The sequence below is a fragment of the Oncorhynchus mykiss genome, unplaced genomic scaffold, assembly GCF_057628025.1.
Source record: "Oncorhynchus mykiss isolate SJ-2025 unplaced genomic scaffold, ASM5762802v1 scaffold96, whole genome shotgun sequence".
NCBI classification, from domain to species: domain Eukaryota; kingdom Metazoa; phylum Chordata; class Actinopteri; order Salmoniformes; family Salmonidae; genus Oncorhynchus; species Oncorhynchus mykiss.
This window is the reverse complement of record NW_028322095.1, coordinates 111,516-138,665: the sequence shown is the minus strand read 5'-3', so window position 1 is coordinate 138,665 and position 27,150 is coordinate 111,516. Positions and strand designations below refer to the sequence as shown.

The following is a 27,150-nucleotide window of genomic DNA, read 5'->3' as shown; positions in this document are numbered from 1 at the left end:
CATGTTGTATCAAGATAAGAGACACTGAGCTCATTTCACTTGACTGTTGTAGATTACAATCGGATGCACACTCCATCTAGATTTGATCAAATCATTAGTTCATACTCTAATTGGTGAAATAAACATTTGTGCCAAACATAAGTAATACAAATGAGTCATGCGGAATGATTTTTCTCCTATTTAAATTCAATTAAATACTGTAGCTGTTCCACAATGAAACTTATGACTCACACAGGGAGGATTATCTCATATAAAATGCTGCCCCCTAGTGTTACAGAGCAGTCAATGCATGCCCTCTCGTGGTTGGTGGCTAGCGGTTGACGTGCCTATGAAACAGCCAATCGAGAAGCAGAGCACCGTAACGTGATCTATTGTATAGTTACACATTTCCTGTTTTCCTTAGCGAGCAGATCTGTCAATAAAACGCTGACTATTCAGGTAATTTCCTTGGATGAAATGTTACATTTGTCTAGGTTTTTATCATAATCTACAAAACACCTTTTGAAATGGGCTGTCGTAAACTCAATGATGATTAGCGAGCTGATGCTGCTTTGCCAGTTAGCTAACCCAGCGTAAAATAAATTAAGGTTAGGTACTAGTTGCTGTGTTGTATCGCTAGTTAGCAAAAAAACGACCGAGTTGTTGTAAAACACATAGCTTCGCTGATATCCAGCTATGTTTTTTTCCAACTCTTCACAGTGAAGGCAGTGGTCCCTTTATTGATACAAGCCCATGTAATGACTCGTGTGTTCCCCGTTGGCCTGGAAATGTACTCGCTAGGTAACGTTAGGTGTCTCATAAGAGATGAATATTCGCCACAGAAACGTTAGCTGTCCATTCCAATGTTTACATTGCTAAAAGTCGACAGTATTCTGGAGCAACGTTTTGCTCTCGATGACGTCTTTCAACCACTTCTCCCTGAACCTCGTTTTCCCTGGCCTGTGTGTCAGCCTGTTCGACTCCACTAGAAAGTACACCTCCACGGGCAAAGTCTGAGGTTTGATCTTGGAAATCACAATGACAAAGTAGACACTGGCAGTCGCCTTGGGGATCGGTGTGCGTCGGGTGGGGATGCTCCATTGTGCCCGGTAGTGGTACTGTTTGTGAAACTCATGATCCGTCTCCTCGAGGAATACTAGGCTAAAAAGCCAGCTGGTGTGCACCTCCCATGTGTGGATGTACTCCTCGATTCGCACTTTCCCCAGTTCAATTGTAAAGTCCTTGCAAGTGATCCATTCGATGTTTCTAAACTCGTATTCGGTGGAGTCTTCCACCTCTTGCTGGTGGCCGAGGGCACCGCGTGCGTTCTCCAGTACATTTTTCACGATTTCAGATGCTCTCAAGCTTAGGTTTGATGAAGGCCTCTCGTCCATCGTGTTTCTCTTCGTATATCAAAACTTACTTTGATAAAGTATTTGGAAACCCGTAGATATCAGTCGTTTTCTACACTGGAAAACGAATGTTGTTGTTTTGAAGGGTTTCCATGGCTACCATGGAACAGAAGGAACATCCGGGGATTTGATAGCACTGGTTGGCCATTCAAACCCTATCTATTTTTTTTGTGTGGGACAAATACCTTTGTTCATTATAATGAGGGGCTCCATTGTGGTTTTACTTAAGGCTAAATTGTATGTTTATTTAGCTAGACTTTGCACAAAGTCTTCTGACATCCATTAGCTTTCTTTCTCTTATATTCTAGGAGGCAGCTTCATTCCTAGATGACCTATGCTGGACCAGAGCCAAGAGGACTGACCTAGTCTCCAGAGGTTGTCCTGACTGACCCAGTCTCCAGAGGTTGTCCTGACTGACCCAGTCTCCAGAGGTTGTCCTGACTGACCCAGTCTCCAGAGGTTGTCCTGACTGACCCAGTCTCCAGAGGTTGTCCTGACTGACCCAGTCTCCAGAGGTTGTCCTGACTGACCCAGTCTCCAGAGGTTGTCCTGACTGACCCAGTCTCCAGAGGTTGTCCTGACTGACCCAGTCTCCAGAGGTTGTCCTAACTGAACACAGACCACACAAGCGAAGGAGATGACCCATCAAGGCCTATTCCCATATCAGCACTGGCACAAGCAAGGCTGTAGTCCAGTCATACCATTTTAACTCTCTCCTGTCTCTGGTGTGAGCTGACGCATGTCGCGGATCAGGAGCACGCTCAACACTGTTACTAAAGCAGTAAGTGGCAGCGACCTCCTCTCCAAGATCTCCCGCCTTAAGCCCAGTGCCACAGCCGCCCATGCAGAGAAGGTACTGGCCGAAGCGGAGCCTCTGACTCCATCTCCAACCCCGGCAGCTAGTGACCCTTCAGCTGCTGCAATAGACATGAAGCCACCAGAGCAGGATCAGACAGTAGGACAGGACCAGAACAATGGAGAGGAGGGGAAGGAGAATCAGCCACTTCAGCCTTTAGAGAAACCCTTCATGGCCAACATCAAGCCCAAACAAAGCCTCGCTGCGTCAGTGGCTAACTCCGCCGCATCAGTGGCTATATCCACCGCTAGCTCCTCCTCATGTTTAGAGAAACCCTTCATGGCCAACGTCAAGCCCAAACAGAGCCTCGCTGCGTCAGTGGCTAACTCCGCCGCATCAGTGGCTATATCCACCGCTAGCTCCTCGTCAGCCATTGCCAAGCAGACGTTACAGCTGTTCCAACCAGAGGCCCTGTCCACCAATATGGACGAGACATACAGCACCCTGTCTCAACACGTCAACGACTACTTTGGGAGTTGTAGTAGTCTATCAACAGGAGATGACAAGAAGCCTCACCATCTAAATGACAATGCTCAAGCATCCACGTCCTCCAAGCCTGCTCTCAGTCTACGCTATCAGAGTACTAAGAGCGGGGACCACATCCCCGTTTCAGTACCTGTGGCAGCTGAGACCAAGGCTATCCAGGGCAAGGCAGCTACCCCACAACCGACTCCTCCCCTGGAGGAGGTTAGCCCAACCTCGGGTGTTCCCACCCGAGAGAGCCCTGCCACAGATAGTACTTCCTCTGACCCAGTCACCTATACCTCCACCCCTACCCCCACCCTAACACCCTCTAAAAAAGGTGGGTTTGGGCAGTATCTGTCTGACCCTCGTCCCAATGTTCAGGCATTCTTTGGCAGCTATATAGCACCCTTGGTACCTAGTAAGTTCAGAGCTGACCTCAAGAGTGTCACAGCAGCAGTTGAAGAGAAGACCACGGAGGAGGCTGTGAGGAAGCCTGGAGAGAAGATGGAGACTGAGGAGCAGAAGAAGAATGCTAAAGAGGGGGCCAAGAAACTACTGCTGAGCCAGAGAGAGAAGGTACTGAAACTGATTCATATAAATTAATGATTCTCTGCCATGTGAATTAATTAAAATGAACTTTTAATACCCTGTCGGTTTGAAGTGTCTTACCCCCTGTCGGTTTGAAGTGTCTTACCCCCTGTCGGTTTGAAGTGTCTTACCCCCTGTCGGTTTGAAGTGTCTTACCCCCTGTCGGTTTGAAGTGTCTTACCCCCTGTCGGTTTGAAGTGTCTTACCCCCTGTCGGTTTGAAGTGTCTTACCCCCTGTCGGTTTGAAGTGTCTTACCCCCTGTCGGTTTGAAGTGTCTTACCCCCTGTCGGTTTGAAGTGTCTTACCCCCTGTCGGTTTGAAGTGTCTTACCCCCTGTCGGTTTGAAGTTCATGTTCAATGATCTAGGACAGAGGGAAAACATTACACACAATGATTACCTTATATCTCATTTTGATGTACATTTTTAAAGAAGGATCCTGGGTATGTTCTGTGCCCTCCCATCCCAGATCATAGCCCGGGTGAGTATGGACAACAGGACCAGAGCCTTGGTGCAGGGCATCCAGAAAGCCACAGACATGAATGTCCACACCAGCCGTGTGGAGGAGCTTAGTCTGCATCTTCTGGAGTACCCTGAGACACGCGGTGTGGCCGTCAAGGTGTGGGGCTGTTTTTGTAGACAATGGAAACTTCAGTCCTTGTAGATATACTGTGGGTGTATTTACATTCATATTTTAGTCATGTAGCAGAAGCTCTGATAGACCAACTTCTAATCAGTGCATTCAACTAAGATGGGTACATGTAGAAGTGTGTGAATTTGCTGAAGTGAACCCCCCCCCCCTCAGGAGAGGGTGATCCCGTGCCTGTTGCGTCTGAGGCAGACCAGAGACCCCCGGCTCCAGGCTGCAGTGAGAGAGGCCCTGGCCCTGGTGGGATACACAGACCCTGTGAAGGGCCAGGGTATACGGATCCTGGCCATCGATGGAGGGGGGACCAGGGGACTGGTAGCCCTGCAGACCCTACACAAACTGCAGACACTGACAGGCAAACCCATCTACCAGCTGTTTGACTACATCTGTGGGGTCAGCACAGGTAGGTTGTTTCACCAAGCTCCCTGTATTTTCTACAACATGATATCGGTCCACACTACTAGGGCTGGTTTCCCAGACACAGATCAGGCCTGAGAACATAACCCATTGAGCATTCTTTTTAGGCCAAGACTAGGTTTAATTTATGTCTGAGAACCCAGTCACTTGTGTTTAATGAAAGGCACTTTTCAGTCCAGTCTTAAAATCAAAAAGTCAGGGCCTCCCGAGTGGCGCAGCGCTTGAGGCGTCATCACAGACCGGCTGCGACCGGGAGACCCATGATGGGACGCACAATTGTCCCAGCATCGTCCGGGTTAGGGGAGGGTTTGGGCCTGGCGCAAACCCTAGCGACTCCTGTGGTGGGCCTGGCGCATGTACTCTGACACGGTCGCCAGCTGTATGGTGTTTCCTCTGACACGTTGGTTCGGCTGGCTTCCGGGTTAAGCGAGCTGTGTGTCAAGAGGCAGTATGGCTTGGCGGGGTTGTGTTTCGGAGGATGCATGGCTCTCAACCTTCGCCTCTCCCTCTGTACGGGAGTTGCAGCGATGGGACAAGACTGTAACTACCAATTGGATATCACGACATTGGGGAGGATAATACTTTTTTATAAATCTGAAAGTCCTGTTTGGCACGTGGCATCTTAACACGATGAACCCCTATCCTGCAGGTGCCATCCTGGCCTTCATGTTGGGGGTGTTCCAGATTCCTCTGGATGATTGTGAGGAACTCTACAGGAAGCTGGGTTCTGATGTGTTCAAACAGAACGTCATCGTGGGAACCGTCAAGATGGGCTGGAGCCACGCCTTCTACGACAGCCAGATCTGGGAGAACATCCTCAAGTGAGTACAGTACCCTGCTGCTCCGTCTAGGATACTGTCATGTCAGTACCCTGCTGCTCCGTCTAGTATACTGTCATGTCAATACCCTGCTGCTCCGTCTAGTATACTGTCATGTCAGTACCCTGCTGCTCCGTCTAGTATACTGTCATGTCAGTACCCAGCTGCTCCGTCTAGTATACTGTCATGTCAGTACCCTGCTGCTCCGTCTAGTATACTGTCATGTCAGTACCCTGCTGCTCCGTCTAGTATACTGTCATGTCAGTACCCTGCTGCTCCGTCTAGTATACTGTCATGTCAGTACCCTGCTGCTCCGTCTAGTATACTGTCATGTCAGTACCCTGCTGCTCCGTCTAGTATACTGTCATGTCAGTACCCTGCTGCTCCGTCTAGTATACTGTCATGTCAGTACCCTGCTGCTCCGTCTAGTATACTGTCATGTCAGTACCCTGCTGCTCCGACTAGGATACTGTCATGTCAGTACCCTGCTGCTCCGTCTAGTATACTGTCATGTCAGTACCCTGCTGCTCCGTCTAGTATACTGTCATGTCAGTACCCTGCTGCTCCGTCTAGTATACTGTCATGTCAGTACCCTGCTGCTCCGTCTAGTATACTGTCATGTCAGTACCCTGCTGCTCCGTCTAGTATACTGTTATGTCAGTACCCTGCTGCTCCGTCTAGTATACTGTCATGTCAGTACCCTGCTGATCCGTCTAGGATACTGTCATGTCAGTACCCTGCTGCTCCGTCTAGTATACTGTCATGTCAGTACCCTGCTGCTCCGTCTAGTATACTGTCATGTCAGTACCCTGCTGCTCCGTCTAGTATACTGTCATGTCAGTACCCTGCTGCTCCGTCTAGTATACTGTCATGTCAGTACCCTGCTGCTCCGTCTAGTATACTGTCATGTCAGTACCCTGCTGCTCCGACTAGGATACTGTCATGTCAGTACCCTGTCATGTCAGTACCCTGCTGCTCCGTCTAGTATACTGTCATGTCAGTACCCTGCTGCTCCGACTAGGATACTGCCATGTCAGTACCCTGCTGCTCCGTCTAGTATACTGTCATGTCAGTACCCTGTCATGTCAGTACCCTGCTGCTCCGTCTAGGATACTGTCATGTCAGTACCCTGCTGCTCCGTCTAGTATACTGTCATGTCAGTACCCTGCTGCTCCGTCTAGTATACTGTCATGTCAGTACCCTGCTGCTCCGTCTAGTTTACTCTCATGTCAGTACCCTGCTGCTCCGTCTAGTATACTGTCATGTCAGTACCCTGCTGCTCCGTCTAGTATACTGTCATGTCAGTACCCTGCTGCTCCATCTAGTATACTGTCATGTCAATACCCCGCTGCTCCGTCTAGTATACTGTCATGTCAGTACCCTGTCATGTCAGTACCCTTTCATGTCAGTACCCTGCTGCTCCGTCTAGGATACTGTCATGTCAGTACCCTGCTGCTCCGTCTAGGATACTGTCATGTCAGTACCCTGCTGCTCCGACTAGTATACTGTCATGTCAGTACCCTGCTGCTCCGTCTAGTATACTGTCATGTCAGTACCCTGCTGCTCTGTCTAGTATACTGTCATGTCAGTACCCTGCTGCTCCGTCTAGTATACTGTCATGTCAGTACCCTGCTGATCCGTCTAGGATACTGTCATGTCAGTACCCTGTCATGTCAGTACCCTTTCATGTCAGTACCCTGCTGCTCCGTCTAGGATACTGTCATGTCAGTACCCTGCTGCTCCGTCTAGGATACTGTCATGTCAGTACCCTGCTGCTCCGACTAGTATACTGTCATGTCAGTACCCTGCTGCTCCGTCTAGTATACTGTCATGTCAGTACCCTGCTGCTCTGTCTAGTATACTGTCATGTCAGTACCCTGCTGCTCCGTCTAGTATACTGTCATGTCTGTACCCTGCTGCTCCGTCTAGTATACTGTCATGTCAGTACCCCGCTGCTCCGTCTAGTATACTGTCATGTCAGTACCCTGTCATGTCAGTACCCTGTCATGTCAGTACCCTGCTGCTCCATCTAGGATACTGTCATGTCAGTACCCTGTCATGTCAGTACCCTGTCATGTCAGTACCCTGCTGCTCCGTCTAGGATACTGTCATGTCAATACCCTGCTTCTCCGTCTAGTATACTGTCATGTCAGTACCCTGCTTCTCCGTCTAGTATACTGTCATGTCAGTACCCTGCTGCTCCGTCTAGTATACTGTCATGTCAGTACCCTGCTGCTCCATCTAGGATACTGTCATGTCAGTACCCTGTCATGTCAGTACCCTGTCATGTCAGTACCCTGCTGCTCCGTCTAGTTTACTGTCATGTCAGTACCCTGCTGCTCCGTCTAGTATACTGTCATGTCAGTACCCTGCTGCTCCGACTAGGATACTGTCATGTCAGTACCCTGTCATGTCAGTACCCTGCTGCTCCGTCTAGTATACTGTCATGTCAGTACCCTGCTGCTCCGTCTAGGATACTGTCATGTCAGTACCCTGCTGCTCCGTCTAGTATACTGTCATGTCAGTACCCTGCTGCTCCGTCTAGTATACTGTCATGTCAGTACCCTGCTGCTCCATCTAGGATACTGTCATGTCAGTACCCTGTCATGTCAGTACCCTGTCATGTCAGTACCCTGCTGCTCCGTCTAGTTTACTGTCATGTCAGTACCCTGCTGCTCCATCTAGGATACTGTCATGTCAGTACCCTGTCATGTCAGTACCCTGTCATGTCAGTACCCTGCTGCTCCGTCTAGTATACTGTCATGTCAGTACCCTGCTGCTCCATCTAGTATACTGTCATGTCAGTACCCTGCTGCTCCGTCTAGTATACTGTCATGTCAATCAATACCCTGCTGCTCCATCTAGTATACTGTCATGTCAGTACCCTGCTGCTCCATATAGGATACTGTCATGTCAGTGGTAAAATATCTTGACAGTGTAGTCTGACCTATGAAAATCATGTTCTTATTTTGGAGCATGCAAATTTACAGTATAATTTTTTCTGATTTGATAATGAAGTGGTGAATGTTTTGTGTGTAACAGGGAGAGAATGGGAGAAGGCCTCATGGTGGAGACAGCCCGGGATCCAAAATGCCCAAAGGTTAGGTTTGATCTATACATCACTTTAACAACCATACACTTACACAGGGAACAAAGACTTAATCAAGTCCATATCGACGGGTAGGCTGACGAGTCACCAAAATGATACGTACGCATCGATACGGCTGGATGGCCTGCGTTGTTATGATCCTGGACGGTCACATAGCAACAATGACAATAAGCTGCCACGTAGGGAGTCCTAGGTTGCTCGTTTAGTCTCATTGTGTCTTGTTCTTGACACCATGTCTTGTTTTGAGGGGTTTTGACTCATGTCATGTCAATGCTAATGGGGCTAAAATCCGCTAGCTAGCTAATCAACAACTGTAACGGTGCATTTAAGAGACAACAAGTGCTCATTGAAAACATAAATACATTTGCACAATAAACATTGGCGACTAAATATACTTTACATGTTGTTAACAATCTAAGCCAACCCGTCTGTTGTGCACGTTGGTTTTGTTGCTAAACAACCAACCCATCTCTTCTCTCATGAACACGTCTTCATTTAGTTCATGCCTCTGTTCCTCCTCTAGGTGTCAGCAGTGAGCACCATAGTGAACAGGGGTCTGCCTCTGAAGGCCTATGTGTTCAGGAACTACAGCATGCTACCAGGGGTCAGGTCCCACTACATAGGAGACTGTAAACACAAGATGTGGCAGGCCATCAGAGCCTCCTCCGCCGCCCCAGGGTACTTCCAGGAGTATACACTGGGAAAAGACCTGCACCAGGTAACCAATTCATCTATCTCTGTATGTGTAGCTTTAGTACTCTGTCTCTGTTTATCTACCTCAGCCTCTCTCTGTTTATCTACCTCAACCTCTCTCTCTGTTTCTACCTCAGCCTCTCTCTGTTTATCTACCTCAACCTCTTTCTCTCTCTGTTTATCTACCTCAACCTCTCTCTTTCTCTCTGTTTATCTACCTCAACCTCTCTCTTTCTCTCTGTTTATCTACCTCAGCCTCTCTCTGTTTATCTACCTCAACCTCTCTCTCTTTCTCTGTTTATCTACCTCAACCTCTCTCTTTCTCTCTGTTTATCTACCTCAACCTCTCTCTCTGTTTCTACCTCAGCCTCTCTCTGTTTCTACCTCAGCCTCTCTCTGTTTATCTACCTCAACCTCTTTCTCTCTCTGTTTATCTACCTCAACCTCTCTCTGTTTATCTACCTCAACCTCTCTCTCTTTCTCTGTTTATCTACCTCTCTCTCTGTATCTACCCCTCTCTCTGTTTATCTACCTCAACCTCTCTCTTTCTCTCTGTTTATCTACCTCAGCCTCTCTCTGTTTATCTACCTCAACCTCTCTCTCTCTCTCTCTGTTTATCTACCTCAACCTCTCTTTCTCTCTGTTTATCTACCTCAGCCTCTCTTTCTCTCTGTTTATCTACCTCACCCTGTCTCTCTCTCTCTTTATCTACCTCAACCTCTCTTTCTCTCTGTTTATCTACCTCACCCTGTCTCTCTCTCTCTGTTTATCTACCTCAACCTGTCTCTCTCTCTCTCTGTTTATCTACCTCACCCTGTCTCTCTCTCTCTGTTTATCTACCTCACTCTGTCTCTCTCTCTCTGTTTATCTACCTCAACCTCTCTCTTTCTCTCTGTTTATCTACCTCAACCTCTCTCTTTCTCTCTGTTTATCTACCTCAACCTCTCTCTTTCTCTCTGTTTATCTACCTCAACCTCTCTCTTTCTCTCTGTTTATCTACCTCAACCTCTCTTTCTCTCTGTTTATCTACCTCACCCTGTCTCTCTCTCTGTTTATCTACCTCACCCTGTCTCTCTCTCTCTGTTTATCTACCTCAACCTCTCTCTCTCTCTCTGTTTATCTACCTCAACCTCTCTCTCTCTCTCTGTTTATCTACCTCAACCTCTCTCTCTCTCTCTGTTTATCTACCTCAACCTCTCTCTCTCTCTGTGTTTATCTACCTCAACCTCTCTCTCTCTCTGTTTATCTACCTCAACCTCTCTCTCTCTCTGTTTATCTACCTCAGCCTCTCTCTTTCTCTATTACCCCTCTTTCTTTGTCTCTCTGTCTCTATGATCTCTCTCTGACTGTCACTCATTTACCCAACACTTCTCGCAAATCAATACACTTTCAGTACACTTCCTGATAGTCCTCTCCGAGGCCTGAGGCCATTAACTGTAGGGCCGTAGTGTGTGTTTCTGTGTGTTTAATTAGCCCGTTCTCTCAGCTGGAGATCCAGAGAGTAAATGTAGAGCCTCTCTCTCTCTGTTCCATTTCAATTCAATTCAAATTTGAGGGGCCTCATTGTCATGGGAAACATATGTTAACATCGCCAAAGCAAGTGAAGTAGATAATAAACCAAAGTGAAATAAACAATAAAAAATGAACAGTTAAAATTACACTCAAGTTCCAAATAATAAAGACATTTGTCTATATACAGTGTTGTAACGATGTGAAAATAGTTAAAGTACAAAATGGAAAATAAATAAATATGGGTTATATTTACAATGGTACCACCTCATTTTGTGGGCAGTGGACACATAGCCTGTCTTCTCTTGAGAGCCATGTCTGCCTACGGCGGCCTTTCTCAATAGCAAGGCTATGCTCACTGTTTTTTTTGTAACTTGACACATTGGAAAAAATGATATTTTTGTTTTCTCATGATGTGGTTGGGTCTAATTGTGTTGCTGTCCTGGGGCTCTGTGGGGTCTAATTGTGTTGCTGTCCTGGGGCTCTGTGGGGTCTAATTGTGTTGCTATCCTGGGGCTCTGTGGGGTCTAATTGTGTTGCTGTCCTGGGGCTCTGTGGGGTCTAATTGTGTTGCTGTCCTGGGGCTCTGTGGGGTCTAATTGTGTTGCTGTCCTGGGGCTCTGTGGGGTCTAATTGTGTTGCTGTCCTGGGGCTCTGTGGGGTCTAATTGTGTTGCTGTCCTGGGGCTCTGTGGGGTCTAATTGTGTTGCTGTCCTGGGGCTCTGTGGGGTCTAATTGTGTTGCTATCCTGGGGCTCTGTGGGGTCTAATTGTGTTGCTGTCCTGGGGCTCTGTGGGGTCTAATTGTGTTGCTGTCCTGGGGCTCTGTGGGGTCTAATTGTGTTGCTGTCCTGGGGCTCTGTGGGGTCTAATTGTGTTGCTGTCCTGGGGCTCTGTGGGGTCTAATTGTGTTGCTGTCCTGGGGCTCTGTGGGGTCTAATTGTGTTGCTGTCCTGGGGCTCTGTGGGGTCTAATTGTGTTGCTGTCCTGGGGCTCTGTGGGGTCTAATTGTGTTGCTGTCCTGGGGCTCTGTGGGGTCTGTTTGTGTTTGTGAACAGAACTCTCACTCTCACTTCAGACACGCATATCAAAGACTGAGCCCCCTGTGATGAAGAAGGGTTCCTGTAGGTGCTGCTGTCTGTAGGGGAATGGCAGGACAGTGACTCTTGATGAAAGAGAATATCTGATGGTTAGCCAACCCTCTGTCAGGTTGTACCTCAACAGCCTGTTTGTTTGTCTATTTTCTAGCTAAACAAAATGGTATTTGACCTGTGTAATTTGGATGCCACTCCGTTGACCTGCTTTAGTTTTGTTTGGTTGTAGACTGTACACCTGCGTCAGAGATCAAAAGCTATTTCCTGGATGTTAGTTTGTTTCAGGAAGTAGGAAGTCAGAGCTAAGTGCAAAGCAAGCTCTCTTCTCAGAGCCTTAGAAATCTCCATGGCAACCAGTGAATATTCTATCTACCCGACCAAGTGGGTTTGGGCCTCCCTCCATCTGGGCAGAGCCCTTAGACAGCCGCTCTTTAACCTTTACCCAGAGTCTGAAAGGAGAGGTGGCTGCCTGCCTGCCCCACAGCCCCTTTGATCAGGCATTCACAAAGGAGCACAGTGCCCTGCCACACACACTCCAATCATTTATTGATATTTAAACACGTACCGCAGTTTTCTCTACTGATCAATGGACATATTTGGTCGTTTTAATGTGCCAGTAATCATTTGAATCCGTAGCTTGTCACGAGACTTGGCTGTTATCTCCTTTTAATCATTGAACTTCCTGCTTCAACATTTTGATAAGGGGAAGTCCATTTCATGACACAGTGCTTTCATTATCCATAATGTCCCTTTAGCTCCCTGTCCCTTCTCTGACAATGCTACATACCCAGTGGACTGGCCTAACTAATATCTAATTACATAGTCAATAGACTCTTATCACTAATCCCTTTATGTTCTGTTTCATGTATTGTGTGTGTGTGTGTGTGTGTGTGTGTGTGTGTGTGTGTGTGTGTGTGTGTGGATTAACATGCAAGTAGCAGCTTTAGCTCTTGGCTGAGAAACCGGTTGACAGCTGAACTCCCTCTGCTCTCAGTCAGTCCGGATGGAGACGCCCACCAGCCCACCAGCCCGTCCATAAAAAAATCTGTGTTTTAAAGGGGAATGGAAAGACTAGGCTTTAGAACACCAGCTAACTGCTCTGAGATGTACTCAGACCAAGACCTCTGCAAGCATTAACCAGCTAACTGCTCTGAGATGTACTCAGACCAGGACCTCTGCATGCATTAACCAGCTAACTGCTCTGAGATGTACTCAGACCAGGACCTCTGCATGCATTAACCAGATAACTGCTCTGAGATGTACTCAGACCAGGACCTCTGCATGCATTAACCAGCTAACTGCTCTGAGATGTACTCAGACCAGGACCTCTGCATGCATTAACCAGCTAACTGCTCTGAGATGTACTCAGACCAGGACCTCTGCATGCATTAACCAGCTAACTGCTCTGAGATGTACTCAGACCAGGACCTCTGCATGCATTAACCAGATAACTGCTCTGAGATGTACTCAGACCAGGACCTCTGCATGCATTAACCAGCTAACTGCTCTGAGATGTACTCAGACCAGGACCTCTGCATGCATTAACCAGCTAACTGCTCTGAGATGTACTCAGACCAGGACCTCTGCAAGCATTAACCAGCTAACTGCTCTGAGATGTACTCAGACCAGGACCTCTGCATGCATTAACCAGCTAACTGCTCTGAGATGTACTCAGACCAGGACCTCTGCATGCATTAACCAGCTACATTTGCTGGTGTCAAACCGTATATGAAAACATGATACATATTTTGAAAGCTGAGAAACAGCCCTTTCAAATGACATGACAAATTGGCATCACAGCCATCAAATGGTGTCGTTTTTTCCCCAAACTGCCACACAACTTCCTAATGAAGATGGAGAAAAACTTAAAGCATATTGAGTGTTCCGTGTTCTGTAAGGATGGATCATCTGGAATCAGAATAGTGTTCCGTGTTCCGTAAGGATGGATCATCTGGAATCAGAATAGTGTTCCGTGTTCTGTAAGGATGGATCATCTGGAATCAGAATAGTGTTCCGTGTTCTGTAAGGATTGATCATCTGGAATCAGAATAGTGTTCCGTGTTCTGTAAGGATGGATCATCTGGAATCAGAATAGTGTTCCGTGTTCTGTAAGGATGGATCATCTGGAATCAGAATAGTGTTCTGTAAGGATGGATCATCTGGAATCAGAATAGTGTTCCGTGTTCTGTAAGGATGGATCATCTGGAATCAAAATAGTGTTCCGTGTTCTGTAAGGATGGATCATCTGGAATCAGAATAGTGTTCCGTGTTCTGTAAGGATGGATCATCTTCTAGGTGTTAGCGGGGTGAACAGGCCGTGGCTCGGGTGGCTGAGGTTCTTGATGATCTTCTAGGTGTTAGCGGGGTGAACAGGCCGTGGCTCGGGTGGCTGAGGTCCTTGATGATCTTCTAGATGTTAGCGGGGTGAACAGGCCGTGGCTCGGGTGGCTGAGGTCCTTGATGATCTTCTAGATGTTAGCGGGGTGAACAGGCCGTGGCTCGGGTGGCTGAGGTCCTTGATGATCTTCTAGGTGTTAGCGGGGTGAACATGCCGTGGCTCGGGAGGCTGAGGTCCTTGATGATCTTCTAGATGTTAGCGGGGTGAACAGGCCGTGGCTCGGGTGGCTGAGGTCCTTGATGATCTTCTAGATGTTAGCGGGGTGAACAGGTTGTGGCTCGGGTGGCTGAGGTACTTGATGATCTTCTAGATGTTAGCGGGGTGAACAGGTTGTGGCTCGGGAGGCTGAGGTCCTTGATGATCTTCTATGTGTTAGTGGGGTGAACAGGCCGTGGCTCGGGTGGCTGAGGTCCTTGATGATCTTCTAGGTGTTAGCGGGGTGAACATGCCGTGGCTCGGGTGGCTGAGGTCCTTGATGATCTTCTAGGTGTTAGCGGGGTGAACAGGCCGTGCTACGGTTGTATAGTACTGGTTCTATAGTAGAGTCATGGTGAACTAATACACAGTGATCTGGTATATTTAAACATGTAGCTAGTCTGGCTCGGCCATGTGCTGCAGTTTAGTTCACTGGTGTTTGTTTTACTGGCATGAATGTTGTTCCATCATAAATACACTGACAGAGAGGATACGTCCCAAATGCCACCCTATTCTCTATATAGTGCAGTACTTTTGACCATAACCCTATAGTAGTGCACTACATAGGGAATAGGGTGCTATTTGTGGGACACCCAGAGTCTAGAGGGGAGATGAGCAGAGCGTGGCTCCCAGTTCGACCTCCCCAGTGTTCAAGAGGAAATGGGACAGAAAATGTGATCTCTTCTGCCTCAGCTGAATGCAACATGTCCTCCCTCCCAGTCCCGGTCATCTGCCCATCTGGACACAGCTAAACAATGAGACTAGAGCCAGTACATCCATTTTGTGCTAGTGTTGTGTTAGGATATCGTGCATGAAGAGAAGCTGAGAAGCCTCAGTCAGGGACTCTCAGGCTGGATTTAAATGAGCAGGTTTGTTTGTTATAGCTAAATGACCTGCTGTTATGGGGATTTAAATGAGCAGGTTTGTTTGTTATAGCTAGATAAATTACCTGCTGTTATGGGGATTTAAATGAGCAGGTTTGTTTGTTATATCTAGCTAAATGACCTGCTGTTATGGGGATTTAAATGAGCAGGTTTGTTTGTTATAGCTAAATGACCTGCTGTTATGGGGATTTAAATGAGCAGGTTTGTTTGTTATAGCTAGCTAAATGACCTGCTGTTATGGGGATTTAAATGAGCAGGTTTGTTTGTTATAGCTAGCTAAATGACCTGCTGTTATGGGGATTTAAATGAGCAGGTTTGTTTGTTATAGCTAAATGACCTGCTGTTATGGGGATTTAAATGAGCAGGTTTGTTTGTTATAGCTAGCTAAATGACCTGCTGTTATGGGGATTTAAATGAGCAGGTTTGTTTGTTATAGCTAGCTAAATGACCTGCTGTTATGGGGATTTAAATGAGCAGGTTTGTTTGTTATAGCTAGCTAAATGACCTGCTGTTATGGGGATTTAAATGAGCAGGTTTGTTTGTTATAGCTAGCTAAATGACCTGCTGTTATGGGGATTTAAATGAGCAGGTTTGTTTGTTATAGCTAAATGACCTGCTGTTATGGGGATTTAAATGAGCAGGTTTGTTTGTTATAGCTAAATGACCTGCTGTTATGGGGATTTAAATGAGCAGGTTTGTTTGTTATAGCTAAATGACCTGCTGTTATGGGGATTTAAATGAGCAGGTTTGTTTGTTATAGCTAGCTAAATGACCTGCTGTTATGGGAATTTAAATGAGCAGGTTTGTTTGTTATAGCTAGCTAAATGACCTGCTGTTATGGGGATTTAAATGAGCAGGTTTGTTTGTTATAGCTAGCTAAATGACCTGCTGTTATGAGGATTTAAATGAGCAGGTTTGTTTGTTATAGCTAAATGACCTGCTGTTATGGGGATTTAAATGAGCAGGTTTGTTTGTTATAGCTAAATGACCTGCTGTTATGGGGATTTAAATGAGCAGGTTTGTTTGTTATAGCTAGATAAATTACCTGCTGTTATGGGGATTTAAATGAGCAGGTTTGTTTGTTATTGCTAGATAAATGACCTGCTGTTGTAATGGGGATTTCATTCCAAGCTCATGGCCAAATTATTGTGAAATTATGACATTGCTTTTTTCTTTGTATAAGTAAACTGAAATTCCAATTCCAATTTCCTTGTTGAAAACATGAGAATTTAATTGTTTTTTTTAGTTTAGTTTAGTTGATATGCTTGAAGTCATAAAGAGCGCAATGCTTGACGCACAACGAAGAGCTGCTGGCAAAACGCATGAAAGTGCTGTTTGAATGAATGTTTACCTGCCTGCTTCTGCCTACCACCGCTCAGTCAGATACTTGTATGCTTGTATGCTCAGTCAGATTATATGCAACACAGGACAAGCTAAATAATATCTAGTAATATCATCAACCATGTGTAGTTAACTAGTGATTATGATTGATTGTTTTTTATAAGATAAGTTTAATGCTAGCTAGCAACTTACCTTGGCTTACTGCATTTGCGTAACAGTCTCCTTGTGGAGTGCAACGAGAGAGAGGCAGGTCGTTATTGCGTTGGACTAGTTAACTGTAAGGTTGCAAGATTGGATTCCCCGAGCTGACAAGGTGAAAATCTGTCTTTCTGCCCCTGAACGAGGCAGTTAACCCACCATTCCTAGGCCGTCATTGAAAATAAGAATGTGTTCTTAACTGACTTGTCTAGTTAAATAAAGGTGTAAAAAAATATATTTTAAAAATTCGGCAAATCGGCGCCCAAAAATACCGATTTCCGATTGTTATGAAAACTTGAAATCGGCCATTCCGATTAATCGGTCGACCTCTACTAACAGGTATAACTAACAAAGAAATAAATAAAAAGGGAGGGCCAATAGTGTTCTCTCTCTGTAAGTGTGTGGCTGGAACTATAGTCAGTCAATATCAACATTCTCTCAAACTTCCTAGACATTCAGACATCCTGTGTTTGCTCTCCCTTGTCAACATATTTTCTCTCTCTGTCTCTCTCTCTGTCTGTCTCTCTCTCTGTCTGTCTCTCTCTCTCTCTAAGTCTCTCTCTCTCTGTCTCCCACATGGATAGATAGAGATCTTTATATATGTTTTATTGTGGTGTCAGTGAGTGCACAGGCAGCACCATCGAGGCCATCTCCATTTTGAAGCAGTCCATTTTCTTCTTCTACTACATCTATGATTTAGCAAACAAACTGAAAGTATGCCCACCTAGTGTTTGCTCATCGGTATAATTCATTCGCTGGTCCCTCCTGATGACCCGGATGGAATAATGTGATCCTTCCTTAACCCATAGGAAGTCCCACCCAGACTTCTTTAAAATTGTGGAAGCCCGCAATGGCCATGCCAACACAGGTTTTTATCCATCTAGAGTCCTCTAACTCTAAGAAGGTACCAGAACAAAGCTTGGTTGTTATTTTGACAGAGGCACTGAACTGTGGTTCCACAGAACTTCCTTCACAGCTTGTTACCTTCAGCATGTTAGTTTGCCAGGGACATACTGCATCATGATAACATAAAGACCAGTGATCTGGTCACACTGTACCAGGGACATACTGCATCATGATAACATAAAGACCAGTGATCTGGTCACACTGTACCAGGGACATACTGCATCATGATAACATAAAGACCAGTGATCTGGTCACACTGTACCAGGGACATACTGCATCATAACATAAAGACCAGTGATCTGGTCACACTGTACCAGGGACATACTGCATCATAACATAAAGACCAGTGATCTGGTCACACTGTACCAGGGACATACTGCATCATGATAACATAAAGACCAGTGATCTGGTCACACTGTACCAGGGACATACTGCATCATAACATAAAGACCAGTGATCTGGTCACACTGTACCAGGGACATACTGCATCATGATAACATAAAGACCAGTGATCTGGTCACACTGTACCAGGGACATACTGCATCATAACATAAAGACCAGTGATCTGGTCACAGTTTAATTGCAGCCAGGCAAGGTTTTATTTGGCTAGTTCAGTGTTTAATCATGAGGCCTGCAGCGAAGTGTCCAGATGCATTAAGGTGCCATGAAATCTCTGCTTAGTCACGATGATGCACAACAGGAGAATCACGTTGGCTTGTTGGTTAACAGGTCTCAAGAGCCTGAGGAACAAAAAATAATCACCTGATTAAAAACAAGTTAGCACTGAGAATTGTCTTGTAATATGTTCACTATCACTGTTGACTGTGACATTTCCTCTAGTTTGAAAGCCCAAATAGTGAGACTTTCATGTAAGTCAGGGCCCACTTCCTTATTCTAATTCCTTCAGTGTTTTTAGAAGAGGCAGTGCTGAACATAACGCCATGGCAACACTGGAGACTCATTGTCTTGTTTCTCTTCAGTGTTTCTGTAGTGAGAAGCCAGTGAGGTTGTTGAGAGAGAGGCTTAGCCCAGAGAGCTGTTGTAGCTCTGACCCCCACAGAGTGGAAACGACCTTTGACCTGCAGTCAGCAGGGGTCAAGGCCTTATTGTGAGCCACACTCTCTCCCACAGTTCACCATGAGTAGATCATTGTTTTAGCAGTTTAATCCTATCCAAACAGCCCAGTTAGAAAACCCTTCACCCAGTGTGCGTTCCAAACTACACCCTATTCCCTACGTAGTGCATTACTTATTACCAGGGCCCATAGGGCTCTCAGAAGTAGTGCACTATATAGGAAATAGGGTGCCATTTTGGATGCAGACTTAGTGGATGAAGTCCAAGAATAAGTGGACTTGGAGAGGGTAGCTAAGAGGGAGAGAGGGAAGACATAACTTAAAAAGACTAAACCTGGCTTTGCCAAGACGAGGTCACTGCTCAGCTAGTGTCTGGAGCACATAGAGTAGCCTGACACACACACTCTCAAGTAAGTGTGTGTGTGTGTGTGTGTGAGAGAGAGAGAGCCCTTACTTACCCTATGTGTCTGGCTAATCTTGTCTGTCTGCAGCCGCTGACATTCACAACTGCTTCTGGAAATGAGACTTGAATAATTAATTGCACCGTATCAAAGCCTCTTTCTACTGTGGAGCACCGACTCTGTTGAGGTGATTGTACAACATTGAGGTAATTGAGCTATCCTACCCTGTATGGGTAATACACTGTTTCCCTTTTGTTGGGCTGGTCAGAAAGACATTTCTACCATACGTTTAACTCCTTGTTATTCAGACCACTATCACACTACAGGCAAGCAGACTCTGGTCTGGTCTATTCATCTCTGGGATGTATTAGACTGTGTACCACTCCTCACCAGCCCTGGAGGGGTTGATAGGGACGTGTTTCCACAAGCTTGGTGGGCCAGTAGAACAGCCTCGTAGTCCCAGGTCAGGAAGCTTAAACAGGCCTGGTGTTTAGATACAGAGCAGTATTGATCAGGGCCTGGTGTTTAGATACAGAGCAGTATTGATCAGGGCCTGGTGTTTAGATACAGAGCAGCATTGATCAGGGCCTGGTGTTTAGATGCAGAGCAGCATTGATCAGGGCCTGGTGTTTAGATACAGAGCAGCATTGATCAGGGCCTGGTGTTTAGATACAGAGCAGCATTGATCAGGGCCTGGTGTTTAGATACAGAGCAGCATTGATCAGGGCCTGGTGTTTAGATACAGAGCAGTATTGATCAGGGCTTGGTGTTTAGATACAGAGCAGAATTGATCAGGGCCTGGTGTTTAGATACAGAGCAGTATTGATCAGGGCTTGGTGTTTAGATACAGAGCAGAATTGATCAGGGCCTGGTGTTTAGATACAGAGCAGCATTGATCAGGGCCTGGTGTTTAGATACAGAGCAGCATTGATCAGGGCCTGGTGTTTAGATACAGAGCAGTATTGATCAGGGCCTGGTGTTTAGATACAGAGCAGCATTGATCAGGGCCTGGTGTTTAGATGCAGAGCAGCATTGATCAGGGCCTGGTGTTTATATACAGAGCAGCATTGATCAGGGCCTGGTGTTTAGATACAGAACAGCATTGATCAGGGCCTGGTGTTTAGATACAGAGCAGCATTGATCAGGGCCTGGTGTTTAGATACAGAGCAGTAGTGATCAGGGCCTGGTGTTTAGATACAGAGCAGCAGTGATCAGGGCCTGGTGTTTAGATACAGAGCAGTATTGATCAGGGCCTGGTGTTTAGATACAGAGCAGTATTGATCAGGGCCTGGTGTTTAGATACAGAGCAGTATTGATCAGGGCCTGGTGTTTAGATACAGAGCAGTATTGATCAGGGCCTGGTGTTTAGATACAGAGCAGTATTGATCAGGGCCTGGTGTTTAGATACAGAGCAGTATTGATCAGGGCCTGGTGTTTAGATACAGAGCAGCATTGATCAGGGCCTGGTGTTTAGATACAGAGCAGCATTGATCAGGGCCTGGTGTTTAGATACAGAGCAGCATTGATCAGGGCCTGGTGTTTAGATACAGAGCAGTATTGATCAGGGCCTGGTGTTTAGATACAGAGCAGCATTGATCAGGGCCTGGTGTTTAGATGCAGAGCAGCATTGATCAGGGCCTGGTGTTTATATGCAGAGCAGCATTGATCAGGGCCTGGTGTTTAGATACAGAGCAGCACTGACATGGTGATTTACTGTGTTCTACCTCAGGCATTATGTACTAGGACATGGTGGTGATTTACTGTGTTCTACCTCAGACATTATGTACTAGGACATGGTGATTTACTGTGTTCTACCTCAGGCATTATGTACTAGGACATGGTGATTTACTGTGTTCTACCTCAGACATTATGTACTAGGACATGGTGATTTACTGTGTTCTACCTCAGACATTATGTACTAGGGACATGGTGATTTACTGTGTTCTACCTCAGACATTATGTACTAGGACATGGTGATTTACTGTGTTCTACCTCAGACATTATGTACTAGGACATGGTTATTTACTGTGTTCTACCTCAGACATTATGTACTAGGACATGGTTATTTACTGTGTTCTACCTCAGACATTATGTACTAGGACATGGTGATTTACTGTGTTCTACCTCAGACATTATGTACTAGGACATGGTTATTTACTGTGTTCTACCTCAGGCATTATGTACTAGGACATGGTGATTTACTGTGTTCTACCTCAGACATTATGTACTATAGGACATGGTGATTTACTGTGTTCTACCTCAGGCATTATGTACTAGGACATGGTGATTTACTGTGTTCTACCTCAGACATTATGTACTAGGACATGGTGATTTACTGTGTTCTACCTCAGACATTATGTACTAGGAGAGGGTTATTTACTGTGTTCTACCTCAGACATTATGTACTAGGACATGGTTATTTACTGTGTTCTACCTCAGGCATTATGTACTAGGACATGGTGATTTACTGTGTTCTACCTCAGGCATTATGTACTAGGACATGGTTATTTACTGTGTTCTACCTCAGACATTATGTACTAGGACATGGTTATTTACTGTGTTCTACCTCAGGCATTATGTACTAGGACATGGTGATGATTTACTGTGTTCTACCTCAGACATTATGTACTAGGACATGGTGATTTACTGTGTTCTACCTCAGACATTATGTACTAGGACATGGTGATTTACTGTGTTCTACCTCAGACATTATGTACTATAGGACATGGTGATTTACTGTGTTCTACCTCAGACATTATGTACTAGGACATGGCGATTTACTGTGTTCTACCTCAGACATTATGTACTAGGACATGGTTATTTACTGTGTTCTACCTCAATATTATTAGACATTTACCAAGCTTAATGTCATGTACCTTATACATACAAGATAAGAAAGCAGACATTAAATCAAATGTTGGTCACATTAGCAATGTTATTGCAGGTGTAGCAAAATGCTTGTGTTTCTAGCACCAATAGTGCAGTAATATCTAACAATAAACACAAACCTAAAAGTAAAATAATGGAATTAAGGAAGATATAAATATTAGGACGAGCCATGTCGGAGTGGCGTTGACTAAAATACAGTATATACATATGAGATGAGTAAAGCACAGATATGTAAACATTTTAACAACATACCGGTCCGTCTAAAATCCTTGTGGTATTTTTCTAAAGTCAGATTGTCTCTGTGTGTTTCCAGGATGGTGGTCTCCTCATCAACAACCCCACAGCGTTGGCCATCCATGAGTGTAAGCTGCTGTGGCCCAACACCCCAGTGCAGTGTGTTGTCTCCCTGGGTACGGGTCGCTATGAGACCGTCAACAAGAACAACACCACCTCCACCAGTCTCAAAGCCAAGATCACCAACGTCATCAGCAGTGCCACCGACACAGAGGGTGGGTCACCAAGGGACCATGGAGTGTGTGTGGTGTACTGTGTGTAGTTGGTGTGTGTAGTTTGTGTGCCACATCTGTCCTTTGACAGGGATGAAACCACATTAGGTTATTTCTAACAGATTAAAGGCTGCCAGCCAGTCAGCCAGTCAGCCAGTCAGCCAGCCAGTCAGTCAGTCAGACATGTGCTTCACTAAAACAGACACTGCATGTAGTCCCTGTAGGTAATTGGAAGACCATTGTTTTCTGTGAATCTCATTAAGTGACTCATTCGCTGCATGTAGTCCCTGTAGGTAGTTGGATGACCATTGTTTTGTCTCGTGCTGTATTTCAGTCACTCCTTCAATGATTTCCTTTTGACCAACACAGCTCAGAACATCAAGTTCATCAGCTCCCCAGTACTTGACCTCTCTCTGATTCCTCTCATTCATCAGCTCCCCAGTACTCCCTCTCTCTGATTCCTCTCATTCATCAGCTCCCCAGTACTTGACCTCTCTCTGATTCCTCTCATTCATCAGCTCCCCAGTACTTGACCTCTCTCTGATTCCTCTCATTCATCAGCTCCCCAGTACTTGACCTCTCTGATTCCTCTCATTCATCAGCTCCCCAGTACTCCCTCTCTCTGATTCCTCATTCATCAGCTCCCCAGTACTTGACCTCTCTCTGATTCCTCTCATTCATCAGCTCCCCAGTACTTGACCTCTCTCTGATTCCTCTCATTCATCAGCTCCCCAGTACTTGACCTCTCTCTGATTCCTCTCATTCATCAGCTCCCCAGTACTTGACCTCTCTCTGATTCCTCTCATTCATCAGCTCCCCAGTACTCCCTCTCTCTGATTCCTCTCATTCATCAGCTCCCCAGTACTTGACCTCTCTCTGATTCCTCTCATTCATCAGCTCCCCAGTACTCCCTCTCTCTGATTCCTCTCATTCATCAGCTCCCCAGTACTTGACCTCTCTCTGATTCCTCATTCATCAGCTCCCCAGTACTTGACCTCTCTCTGATTCCTCATTCATCAGCTCCCCAGTACTTGACCTCTCTCTGATTCCTCTCATTCATCAGCTCCCCAGTACTTGACCTCTCTCTGATCCCTCTCATTCATCAGCTCCCCAGTACTCCCTCTCCCTGATTCCTCTCATTCATCAGCTCCCCAGTACTTGACCTCTCTCTGATTCCTCTCATTCATCAGCTCCCCAGTACTCCCTCTCTCTGATTCCTCTCATTCATCAGCTCCCCAGTACTTGACCTCTCTCTGATTCCTCATTCATCAGCTCCCCAGTACTTGACCTCTCTCTGATTCCTCTCATTCATCAGCTCCCCAGTACTCCCCTCTCTCTGATTCCTCTCATTCATCAGCTCCCCAGTACTTGACCTCTCTCTGATTCCTCTCATTCATCAGCTCCCCAGTACTTGACCTCTCTCTGATTCCTCTCATTCATCAGCTCCCCAGTACTCCCTCTCTCTGATTCCTACCTGTGTAGATGGTCAGTCTGAGTGATGTTTAGTCAGTGTGTGCGGGTGATGGCACTATGAACAACTTGATTCCTACCTGTGTAGATGGTCAGTCTGAGTGCTGTTTAGTCAGTGTGTGTGGGTGATGGCACTATGAACAACTTGATTCCTACCTGTGTAGATGGTCAGTCTGAGTGATGTTTAGTCAGTGTGTGCGGGTGATGGCACTATGAACAACTTGATTCCTACCTGTGTAGATGGTCAGTCTGAGTGCTGTTTAGTCAGTATGTGTGGGTGATGGCACTATGAACAACTTGATTCCTACCTGTGTAGATGGTCAGTCTGAGTGATGTTTAGTCAGTGTGTGTGGGTGATGGCACTATGAACAACTTAATTCCTACCTGTGTAGATGGTCAGTCTGAGTGCTGTTTAGTCAGTGTGTGTGGGTGATGGCACTATGAACAACTTGATTCCTACCTGTGTAGATGGTCTGAGTGCTGTTTAGTCAGTGTGTGCGGGTGATGGCACTATGAACAACTTGATGGATCTCTATAAAGTAGAAAGTCATAATAAACCAGTCACATATGGACTAACTTTGTGTCCTTTATCAGAAGTCCACGTCTTGTTCTCTCCTTCTCCCAGACAGCTGCTTCCTCTCAACTAGCTACACTAACAACATGATAGCTATCAAGATATATAATGATTTAACTGTACTCCAGCAACATGACCTAAACTCTCTCACCTCTTCTCTCTCCGTCAGAGGTCCACATCATGCTGGACGCCCTCCTTCCACCCAACACCTACTTCCGTTTCAACCCCTACATGAGCGAGGACATCCCATTGGACGAGAGCCGCCCGGAGAGGCTGACCTTCCTGCAGGAGGAAGGAACTCGCTACCTGGAGAGGAACGAAGCCAAGCTGAACAAGGCAGCGTCGGTGCTGGCTCTGGAGAAGAGCGCCATCCAGAGGCTGGCTGAATGGTGCAAACTGAAGGCCGACATGTACGAGGGCTTGCCCTTCATCTCCAAACTGTAGGGGACGTCTAGAGGTGAAAGGTCAGACAGGCTGAGAGACACTCATTTAGACTGATTATGAAGATAATATAGGAGCCGTAAAGGTCTGACATGTACGAGGGCCCTTCATCTCCAAACTGTAGGGGACGTCTAGAGGTGAAAGGTCAGACAGGCTGAGGGACACTCATTTAGACTGATTATGAAGATAATATAGGAGCCGTAAAGGTCTGACATGTACGAGGGCCCTTCATCTCCAAACTGTAGGGGACGTCTAGAGGTGAAAGGTCAGACAGGCTGAGGGACACTCATTTAGACTGATTATGAAGATAATATAGGAGCCGTAAAGGTCTGACATGTACGAGGGCCCTTCATCTCCAAACTGTAGGAAGAGACCTGCAGAGGTTAAAGTTCAAAAGACACGGCAGGCGGTAGCTGCTGAGAAACTCATTTAGACTTGAAAATAAACATCATGTGCTTTGATATGACTCCATCAGTGGAGGCTGGTGGAAGAATCTATAGGAGGAAAGGCTCATTGTAATGGTCGGAATGGAATAAATGGAACTCAAGTCAAACGTGGTTTGAAGTCAAACGTGGTTTCCATGTGTTTGATGTGTTTGGTACCGTTCCATTGATTCCATTCCAGCCATTACAATGATCCCATCCTCCTACAGCTCCTCCAACCAGCCTCCTCTGGACTCCATATCTTCTTGATGCAGATCATGTGATATGACTGCAGATCATGTGATATGACTGCAGATCATGTGATATGACTGCAGATCATGTGATATGACTGCAGATCATGTGATATGACTGCGGTCCATTTGAATTTCTGCTGCTCAGGCAGGATGTTGTTACCTTTGACCTGTGAGAGGTGGTACAGAAGGATGTGTTGTAGTGTTTCTGAAAGGGGTTTGGCTGGTTGGGCTGAAGGAATCAACCTTTTGACTGGTCCTAAATAAAGTGCCACTGTGATGAGAGCACACAGGCCGTGTTTACGCAGGCAGGCCGTGTTTACGCAGGCAGGCCGTGTTTACGCAGGCAGGCCGTGTTTACGCAGGCAGGCCGTGTTTACGCAGGCAGGCCGTGTTTACGCAGGCAGGCCGTGTTCACGCAGGCAGGCCGTGTTCACGCAGGCAGGCCGTGTTCACGCAGGCAGGCAGGCCGTGTTCACGCAGGCAGGCAGGCCGTGTTCACGCAGGCAGGCAGGCCGTGTTTACGCAGGCAGGCAGGCCGTGTTTACGCAGCCAGGCAGGCCGTGTTTACGCAGGCAGGCAGGCCGTGTTTACGCAGGCAGGCAGGCCGTGTTTACGCAGGCAGGCAGGCCGTGTTTACGCAGGCAGGCAGGCCGTGTTTACGCAGGCAGGCAGGCCGTGTTTATGCAGGCAGCCCAATTCTAATATTTTGCCCCCCTAAAAATCAGATATTTTGCCAATAATTGGGCTGCCTGTGTAAACAGCCATAATGGTGTGAATGGTAGACAGGCGTAGCCATAATGGTGTGAATGGTAAACAGGCGTAGCCATAATGGTGTGAATGGTAGGCAGGCGTAGCCTACCATTTACTGTTTTGATTTAAGAGTGCAGGTTTTGCAGGGAAGCTGTTTTTGACAACGACCTACTTAACATGTACTGGTATGTCAGATATTCAGGGTCTGTTATTAGCAACTCATTCTAATGTAATTACTGTAAATATGAATGTTGTAACTGACATTGGTGTCACCTCATTTAAATGCTTCAAACTTGAACTAGGCATGTAAAGTAGAATGGTATCAAACATGTCATTATGCCTTTTTTCACAGACTAATGAAATCATGCACTTTGTAAATGGTCACATTGTTCTGATCTAAAGAGCTCTGTAAGGGATCAAATGTAAATGGTTGGATGGGTGGTTTTGAATAATATTGAGAGTTCATGGTATTAGCTTTATAATGAAGTTGAACCACCTAATTCCTTTCTCCTGCAGCGGCCCTGTAGGTGGAGGGTGTAGAATGAAAATGTGTAGTTGAAACCGGCTTCTGTTGTTGTGTTGTCTGTTGAAGCTGTGTCTCATAACTACACTATTATACATGATCATCTGATCTGTACTGATGTCTATTAAAGCTGAAGTGATAGTCTACGACCTTAAACCACACACACACACACACACAGGTCTATAATAGAGGTGTCATGGAAGAATGTGGAGTGTCCTCTGTGATTCATTGTTTTTTCCAATTGCAGAATTGATTTGTTACATTGTTTCGTTCAGAGAACTGACCTTCCATGACGACACTCACTCCTCCCAGTCAAATGAGAATCACCCCAATCAACC

General features: G+C 46.1%; 2 protein-coding genes across 2 annotated transcripts; one reads left to right on the top strand and one right to left on the bottom strand.

Annotated features, from left to right (window-relative positions):
* The first annotated feature begins 349 nt into the window (after nucleotides 1-349).
* On the top strand, nucleotides 350-26,854 carry LOC110503752 (calcium-independent phospholipase A2-gamma). Its single transcript, XM_090228647.1, has 9 exons — nucleotides 350-438; nucleotides 1,700-3,288; nucleotides 3,769-3,918; nucleotides 4,105-4,351; nucleotides 5,015-5,186; nucleotides 8,226-8,283; nucleotides 8,816-9,010; nucleotides 22,186-22,381; nucleotides 24,592-26,854. Exons 2-9 carry the CDS (start codon nucleotides 2,131-2,133, stop codon nucleotides 24,864-24,866), a joined length of 2,451 nt encoding a protein of 816 aa, XP_090084773.1. The 5' UTR covers nucleotides 350-438; nucleotides 1,700-2,130; the 3' UTR covers nucleotides 24,867-26,854.
* Nucleotides 700-1,542, bottom strand: LOC149970069 (A-kinase anchor protein 14-like). Its single transcript, XM_090228648.1, has one exon. The coding sequence runs from the start codon at nucleotides 1,371-1,373 to the stop codon at nucleotides 855-857; it is 519 nt and encodes a 172-aa protein (XP_090084774.1). The 5' UTR covers nucleotides 1,374-1,542; the 3' UTR covers nucleotides 700-854.
* Nucleotides 26,855-27,150: the final 296 nt, after the last annotated feature.